The 9,583-nt window shown below is 37.9% G+C and overlaps 1 protein-coding gene across 2 annotated transcripts; it reads left to right on the forward strand.

The window, feature by feature from the left end:
* Positions 1-1,221: 1,221 nt before the first annotated feature.
* LOC132759725 (uncharacterized) lies at positions 1,222-4,921 on the forward strand. Of its 2 annotated transcripts, none has more exons than XM_060751543.1 (2): positions 1,222-1,591; positions 3,942-4,921. In XM_060751543.1, the coding sequence occupies exons 1-2, from the start codon at positions 1,435-1,437 to the stop codon at positions 4,919-4,921; spliced, it is 1,137 nt and encodes a 378-aa protein (XP_060607526.1). In that variant the 5' UTR covers positions 1,222-1,434. The 2 variants fall into 2 exon arrangements, with proteins under 2 accessions (XP_060607526.1, XP_060607527.1); XM_060751544.1 differs by lacking the exon at positions 3,942-4,921 and adding an exon at positions 2,319-2,743.
* Positions 4,922-9,583: the final 4,662 nt, after the last annotated feature.

Genomic DNA, 9,583 nt, shown 5'->3' on the forward strand with positions numbered 1-9,583 from the left:
GTCGAATATTATAACTATTTCACAGAAATGATCACCATATTGAGACGACGTGTCGCGTGCAACATTTGGGTAACTACCTTGAAGGTCAAGGTCACAGCATGGAATAATTTTATAGACAGGTGAGATACAAATAAACCTATCTTGCATGCATGTGTGCTGTTACATATATATGGGCGCAACATTACTTTTGTTGGTAAATGCTTCCAGGGTACAAGCAGTTCTTGTATTGCAAGATCTTGAAAAGCCAGTTATTGTTCTAGGATACTTCAACAAAATCCCACATGCATTGTCAGATATCCTAACTCCTGTTATCAATGTCTCTACAACAAACACTGAATCAACTCTGGATCAAGTCTATGTGTCAGAAAATATACACCCATGTGTTCACCTGTAAACTCCGTACTTCTCAGACCATCAAATTATTTGGATTGGCGTCAATTTACAGTCACTAGGAAGTTCTTGATTCACCCATTAAATGAACCTTCATAGATGCAGGTTTGCTTATGTCTGGTTTTATAGTACTAAACCATTCTCAAAATTCACCTAAATACTTATACAATTAACCTTTTTGTGACAAAGTACCCAGTCGGGGAGCATCGCCCGTCTTCGACGTCCTCTTGTTTTCATATAAAAATATTCTCACATGTTACATACAAGAATCTGATTGATTCAAGAATCTGATAACAATGTAAGATCTCAATAATATGTCAAACATCATAATACTTTAAAATGTATGATGTTTTGAAAGGCACATAATATCTTTTTGATAAATTAACAAATTTACTTCGAATCCGCAAATATACGAGATGTCGTCCAGCAGGGTTCCTGTCACCAGTCTTGTTGCTAGGTCGTTTGGGGTTGCGTTTATTAAACGCCGCCTTCTTTGTTGATCTTGTTATCATATTTTACACCGATTTAGACAGACTTTGTGGCGGCGGTCAACTAAACTGGCTATTACCAATGTATGCACGAAAAATTACATAAAAGGTAGATTTATGTGTAAAATAGAAAAACAAGGAATACATAAAGAACGCGAAAGCGACAAAATTGAAAATGTTGCAGGCTCGGTTTGATTGAGCTTGTTAATGGACGGTACTATGAAGTGGGAAGTAACACTTTTAAATTAACACATTTTGTTAATATTGTTGGATTTGTGATAACCAACCAATTCTATGTCTTTAGCATCACAATAAACCCCTTTTGCTATAAGCCTTGATATATATATTAGGGATTATCCAGAATCTCGTATTCGATAATCCTTCTTAAACACATCATCTAGCGGGTGGGTAGGTGCAGTTTAATCCGGTAAAGTAAAGTACGGAATTTAGACATACTAAGATACTCTTCAAAGGAGGCGAATCATTATCCGGGAACTTTCCGAAACAGTGTCCTTCAAAAACGCACCGAAAAAGTTAAAATAAAAAGAATAAAATAATGCCAAAAAGTAAAACCAAGAAAAGGAGCGGGACAGATGCGAATGAGAATAGGCCTAAACGCAGCAGACAATCCCAAGGCGGTTTGGTGGAAACACCGGTTAACAGTGCCAGTCAGGGAGGCGGCGATGTAGAAGCGCGGGAATCACCATTACAAGGTACCCGGCCGTATGTTTCATTTCCATCGCCACCCTCATTAGATTATCAACCCTTTGATTCAGTAATGGTTCATAACTCGCCAACTCAACTATCAAATCCTGTAAACATTGATGAAAATTTCATAGTTTAGGAAGTACTATTCCTGTAAAAATAAAAGAAAAAATTTGGGCTGGAGAATTTACCGACCTGGCACTTCTTCTAAAGTCATCCCGCCAGCTTCAAGAGTATTCTGAAGAGGGTCAAATTGGGGAACTGCAATTTAGAAACGGGAGGTTATGCGTCACAAAGCCAAGGGGGTCAAATTTCAAAATGTCTATTGAACAATGGACATCGGCATTCATCGTTTTTATTAGCATTTACCTGGAAAGGTTTCCCAACAGATCCCAGGAGCTGTTAAAATACCTCCGGGATGTACGCTTAGCAGCAACAAGATCAGACTCCTGGTGGAAATATGATGAACAATTCCGCCAGGTCCAATCAAACAACCCATCTAGGTCTTGGGGCACCATTGATTTAGAACTTTGGTTGCTCTATGTAAATGGTCAATCACCTAGAGTACCTGATTTTGCAGGTCAAACCAAGGAGTACTGCCTATAATAGTAAAACAACATCTCAAATTACGGGCACCCCTGCAGTTAAGTTTAATAAACAACGTACCTCCAGTCCTAAGTCATTTTCATGTAATTACTTCAATTCTGGTAGTCATTGTCCTTTTACTCCTTGTAGGTACAGTCATGTCTGCAGGCTATGCGGAGGAAAACATGCACAGACAGTATGCCACACTGGTCAATAGTACCTCACCTCTTTATCAGATCGGCAATACACCATTAAATATCACTGAATTACTAAAAGCTTTGAAACTTTACCCATTTAGTGCAGCAAAAGACCTTATCACAGGCATATCAAAAGGTTTTCCCTTACAATACGAGGGCCCCGGGTACACAGAGACTCTCCAAATTTACGCAGTGCCAGGGAACTCCCAGGGGTCCTGCATACAAAAATAATTAAAGAAATACAAGTCGGTAGGGTAGCAGGCCCATTTCTCAGAATCCCATTTCCAACATTACAAATTTCTCCCATTGGTTTAGTTCCCAAAAAAGGCGGTGACTACCGTCTAATTCACCACCTGTCTTATCCCAGAAATAGATCTATTAATGACTATATATTGATGAAGATCATTGCTCTGTGTCGTACTCAACAATTGATCAAGCGGCAGATATGGTTGCCAGATTAGGTCAGGGTGCCCTACTTAGCAAATCTGATGTAAAGTCAGCATTTCGTCTTCTCCCCATTTCCCCAGCAGACTTTGATCTGCTTGGTTTTAAAGTTATGGTCAGAGAAAAAGGTAAACCAGTTACTTACTATTTTTATGACAAAATGCTTCCCTTTGGGTCTTCAATTAGCTGTGCCCTCTGGGAAAAATTTGCTTCCTTTTTACATTGGGTGGTAGTTGCCAATAGTCATAACTCAAACGTCTTGCATTATCTAGATGACTTCCTATTTGGTGAGTCATCTAATCATATTCAACCTGGACATACATTGCAATCTTTTGAAAATACTTGTAAAAAATTTGGTATATACCAATTGCGCTTGACAAAACATGTGCTCCATCTACATGTTTGGTTTACCTGGGGGTTGAATTTGATACTGTACAGATGTCAATGCGGTTACCTAATGACAAGCTCGTAGATCTTAGACAAAAAATTATCATAGCAATAAATGCTAAAAAAATTTCCCTCAAGGACATGCAGTCCCTACTAGGATCTTTGAATTTTGCTTGCAGAGTTATTGCCCCAGGGCGAGCATTCTGCAGAAGGCTAATTGATGCAACCATAGGTGTAATAAAACCTCATCATAAGATAAGGGTTTCTGCCAATATGCGTAAAGACCTAGGTCTTTGGTTACATTTCCTCCAGTCATACAATGGAATAACCTTGATATCTGACCCTATTTGGCTTTCAGACAACACCCTTGAAATATATACCGACAGTTCAGGTGGTGTTACAGGAGGGTATGGTATCTATTTTGCAGGCCATTGGTCACAGGGCTCATGGCCTTCACATTGGGTTATAGGAGGACTCACTAGAGACATGACTCTGTTAGAGTTTTTTTCCAGTTGTGGCAGCCATTGTTACTTGGTCAAATTCTTTTCGTAATAAGAAAATATTATTCCACATAGATAATCAAGCTGTGATACATATCATTTCATCTCAAACATGTAAATCTGAGAGAATTATGAATCTAGTTAGACATCTAGTTTTGGTTATGCTAACTCACAATATCTCTATTAAAGCCACTTATATCCCTTCTAGAAAAAACGTCATAGCAGATGCACTTTCTCGTTCACAGTGGGCCAGATTCAGACAGGCAGCGCCAGAGGCAGACTGGCAACCCACACAGATTCCATCCCACCTGTGGAACATCTAGATAGTCTTGCACAGCTATTAATTTCTAATTCAGTGGCTGCATCTACCCGTAAAACCTATGCAACAAGCATTCAAAAGTTATTCAACTTTAGAAATAACTATCAATTACCAGACACTTGGCCAGTCCCTATTAAAGATTTACTTCTTTTTATTGCTTATTACGCCCAGCAAGGTCTGTCCGCCTCTTCAATTTCTACTTATATGTCGGGAATCGGTTATGCCCATAAAGTGGGTAGTCTAACAGACCCCACAAAATCCTTCTTAGTGATTAAGGCAATTGAGGGCCTACGCCGCCTAAAAGGGAGGCATGTTAATGATTTAAGGGCTCCTATTACACTTACCTTACTTGATAAAATGATTTACAGTCTAAAATATATATGTAGCAACAAATATGAACAAGTCATGTTCACTGCAGCTTTCTCCTTGGCATTCTTTGGTTTGCTAAGAGTCAGTGAGTTCACAGTACCCAGCACTATATCGTCTAACCATAAACAGTTGTTAGTTAGTGATGTTCATCTATCTAATAACACAGTCTTTTTGAAAATTAGATGGTCAAAAACTGATCAGCTAGGTCTATCGGTCACATTACAAATTAAAGCTAATGGTGGGATCCATTGTCCAGTTAACAGTCTATCAAAGTACCTTAAGAACCGTCCCCATGCAGCCGACAGGGATAATCTGTTTATCCACTTCAATACCAAGCCCCTGACAAAGTATCAATTTTGTTCACTTTTACAGAAAGCTTTACAATTTATAGATGCTCCCGATCATGTCAGATCACATAGCTTTCGCATTGGTGGAGCAACATACCTCCACAGTATTGGGGTGCCCGACGACAGAATTAAGGTCATGGGACGCTGGAAGTCTGAGGTTTTCACTCGTTATATCAGGTTAAACCCCTAAATAATTTCCTTTTTCTCCTATCTTTACAACACATCAACCAAAAACTAACTGTCCCCAAGTTATTTCAGGTCATAAATGTCTCTGGATTATGGGGTCCTCCATTGTTCACTGGGCTGAAAGAACTGCAAGGCTGGATGACCCACAACTTGGTTTTACAAAGCATAACATGTCAGTTAAGTGGAAGGGATGCAGAGGTCTCGTTTTTGATGGTTTAGATAAACTCATGGACTCGATGTTAATGGAAATGCCAAAACCACAATTTATATGGATTCATTGCGGCTCCAATGATCTGACATCAGAGGGAGTCACAGGTAAAATGTTGATAGAAAAGATTCAGTGTTCAATCCTGAGATATCAAGCACTTTTCTGTAAAACTACAATAATATGGTCATCAATCCTTCAAAGGAGGTACTGGCACTATGCACCTCTTGGTGCTGGAAAGAAAATAGAAAAAAAACGAACAAGAGTGAATATTGCAATCAAATCCTTTATTCTTAAAAATGGAGGTCAATACATTGACAATAACAATATTTCTGCTAAGGAGGTAAACTTATTCCATACTGATGGAACACACTTGTCAAGCTTGGGTAATTCCATTCTTATCAACAACTGGAAGACAGCTTTGCAGTCTCTGATTAACAGTACACCAGACAATTCTTTACTAACATTACCAACAGCCACCTTATAGACATCATTAAAGCTGTGAATGTCATTACATGTTATGACTGAAATGAATATCAAAAACTGTTACATTCATTTATCTTAAAATGTATACTGTTCATTTATCTTAAAATGTATATAAGTAATCCTATTCCAAAACATGTTTACAATATTGTTTATGTATAAATTTTATAATGGAAGAAAAAATGTTATTTTCTGTGGTGGCCCGGGGAGACGAAAAAGGGGGTTACGGGTACTGTCTGGCTCTTTCTCCTGGCCTGACTTGCTTGAAAGCATGCAGGTTCATTGTATGTATTAGTTTTATGTATTATGGTGGGGTGCACTCCAGGGTTACGTTGGCACCCCCTCCACCTCTACGTATGGAGGGGAGGCCCAGGGCAGGGCTACGTCCGGGACCCTCGTTGCTCAGGAGTCAGATGTAATCTTGGCAGCCCGCTAACACCTGTCCACTTAAGCGTGTTCAACTTTTGGGACTGACACCAGGTTGTAAACCTGGGTCACTGACTTGCCAGTGTAACAAGGCAGTTAGTAGTCTCCCCCGGGACTGTATAAAATTTATGGGTTTTGCCCGTCTGCAGCCAAAATTTCCGCCACAAGGTTATGAAGTACCTTAATAAAAGTATAATTGTCAAATTATCATGTTGTTTATCTGTTATTAGTTCTGGTCGCACACATAAGTGACTATGTGATGCCAAGTGTAAAATCAGTTATTGTAAACAGAGAGTAATATTCAAGTTCTCTTCAGAAGAGAGATAAAGATTGTGATAGCAGGGTGTCCGTAGTATTATAAAGGATGTATGTGATTTAATAGGGATTATCCAGAATCTCGTATTCGATAATCCTTCTTAAACACATCATCTAGCGGGTGGGTAGGTGCAGTTTAATCCGGTAAAGTAAAGTACGGAATTTAGACATACTAAGATACTCTTCAAAGGAGGCGAATCATTATCCGGGAACTTTCCGAAACAGTGTCCTTCAAAAACGCACCCGCCCGCCCTCCCCTTTATGAGAACAATTTCTGCCGCCTTTTCTTTCTCTTTCAGGGACTCTTTTTCTTAACAGTCTTACAGCAGCCAGCTTACAGCAGCCAGCTTCCAGAGAACCTCCAACCTCATCTGGATATTGGTTTAGAATCTGGTTTCGGAGTTTTGTGCCATCAGGATTTTTGTGTGCACTGAAACTGTTTGTACAAAGGATCTTGTTAACATACCTGTGTGCTCAGTACAGACTGGAGAACAATACATCCTAATAATTAATACTTTACAATAGTGATAATTTTTACAAACATATGGAAGGGATTTCTTCAACTCAATTTAGTCATACAAGTTCCAGTTCTAGTAAGGCTAGTTAACATTCAAGTTCAGAGTAAAAGTCAAATTACTCCTTGGAACTCAGGAAGTGAACTTCATCTTTACAGTGGTTACATTAACGCTCTACATCTACGTGTTTCATAATGTTACCTTTAAAAAAAAAAAACAAACAAACAAACAAAAAAAAAACAGAGCGATATATGTCAAAAGTTATTAACAGTATAGGAATTTATTAGGACTACTATAAATAAATTTCTTGCAGTTTGTTTTGCAGTTAAATCACAGGCGCAGAGAAGGGTACAATTTTCGATCTGGGGGAGCGGCCCGGGGAGACGAAAAAGGGGGTTACGGGTACTGTCTGGCTCTTCTTTCTCCTGGCCTGACTTGCTTGAAAGCATGCAGGTTCATTGTATGTATTAGTTTTATGTATTATGGTGGGGTGCACTCCAGGGTTACGTTGGCACCCCCCTCCACCTCTACGTATGGAGGGGAGGCCCAGGGCAGGGCTACGTCCGGGACCCTCGTTGCTCAGGAGTCAGATGTAATCTTGGCAGCCCGCTAACACCTGTCCACTTAAGCGTGTTCAACTTTTGGGACTGACACCAGGTTGTAAACCTGGGTCACTGACTTGCCAGTGTAACAAGGCAGTTAGTAGTCTCCCCCGGGACTGGATAAAATTTATGGGTTTTGCCCGTCTGCAGCCAAAATTTCCGCCACAAGGTTATGAAGTACCTTAATAAAAGTATAATTGTCAAATTATCATGTTGTTTATCTGTTATTAGTTCTGGTCGCACACATAAGTGACTATGTGATGCCAAGTGTAAAATCAGTTATTGTAAACAGAGAGTAATATTCAAGTTCTCTTCAGAAGAGAGATAAAGATTGTGATAGCAGGGTGTCCGTAGTATTATAAAGGATGTATGTGATTTAAATATATATATAGTAAGTAAGTAACTTGTTTGACAGGAAATTCATTTAGCATTACGTCTTTTTTTATACTGTTCATGCTTCCTGTTTAATGTTTATTTATACAAAGCAATCAATTAATCAATCAATCAACCAAAATGAGATGCAACGATTTGTTTAAAACGCAACATGATATATTGATCTAATACTGTTGTATTTGTCTGTCTAAATGCATAATTATAGTAACTTTATCAGAAGAGGAAATAAGATATTACTATCCGATCCTTTATTGTTTATCATGACACTTTAATCAATCTTCAATCTTATAAAGCGTTTAGTAAACAGAAATCTCTACAGATAGAGCACACAACATGTTTCAAGTATTTACCTTTTCAAATAAACTGATCGCAATATCTTATTCATAATCAATGCTAAGATGTAATTCGTCATTCATCAATTCAGTTTTTTTTTCTGAAAGTTTATGTATGCCCCCTAATTGGCATTATACGGAACTGTAAAATTGATATCATATAGGTCAGTGATATGCCTAATCTACTATATCATCATCATGAAAAATGTGTGTATCTGTCTGAATGTCAGTCTGTCTGTCTATTTAAATTCCGATTTAAACTCATTTGTGGTCATATCTCGACAGACTGTCCACTTAACCTGCTTTCCCTGATAATTAGCCACCGCAATTGACTGACTTTTTATCTCACATTAATCAACAGTGAGAAACAAATGACCGTAACGATAAATTCATCTTGAAATTTCGCCTTACCCGAGGATCGAACCTGCAACCCTTGGAATACAAATCTTGGTGCCATAAGCGGGCGAACATATCCTCTAATATGTACATGAATATATGATACCAAAGAAAGAAATCACAGTTGAAGCAAAGGTTTTCTTAAAACAAAAATGTCTTCGACATGAGACCATACATCAAGCATCTGACACCATAAAACGAATTGAAATCTTCTTTAATTTCTTTCTTGTTTTAGTTTGATTTCCACCTGGTGCTTAGAAACATCGACAAACAAAAACAAAAGAAAATATATGAAATATTATAACTTTGGGAATATGGAGATAAACTCTAGTACTTAATGAAAGTTACATGAGAACTTAATGGCATTGTCATCCTATCTACATACAAAACATTATGATATGATATGATGAAAATAATATGAAAACTGTTAAATGAAGTCTTCAACATATTGGCTATCATGGGTTTAGCTTCAATAGTCTTTTAATATAGTATTTGTGTTTGTAGTAAGTTCTTATAATTATATCTATATGAATGTAAACATTTTTACGCATCATGGAGATTTCCTTACATACACATAGAGTAAAAGTAACCTTATTCAAATATGTATACAAAAGTATTTCAAATGAGCACTACTCACTATTGTGAAAGGGACTCAAAAGAGAATTTTGACATGACGGCACTGGAAATAATTTTTCGATATTTATTTTCCATTTGATGTAGATCTAGACTAATAGCTTGTGTGCAATCGTGCAGATCATTCGCTCTTTCTTTTATTCCAGAATAACCATCCTAATTGTGAAAAGAGTTGCAACGCTTTCCACTAATATAAGGTTTATAACAGAAATATACGATTTGAAACGATTTTATTTTTCTAGTCATAAACAATTTACCCCCGGACTAACAGTCATTCTTCCGATCAGAAAAAAGAATCTCAGAACCTCCGAAAATTATCTTCAATATCCTATTACTGAAATTAATAGAAAAGATCTCCGGTTGGAC

Source organism: Ruditapes philippinarum, unplaced genomic scaffold (assembly GCF_026571515.1).
Source record: "Ruditapes philippinarum isolate M1 unplaced genomic scaffold, ASM2657151v2 ctg5760_1_1_1_1, whole genome shotgun sequence".
In the NCBI taxonomy this organism is placed as follows: domain Eukaryota; kingdom Metazoa; phylum Mollusca; class Bivalvia; order Venerida; family Veneridae; genus Ruditapes; species Ruditapes philippinarum.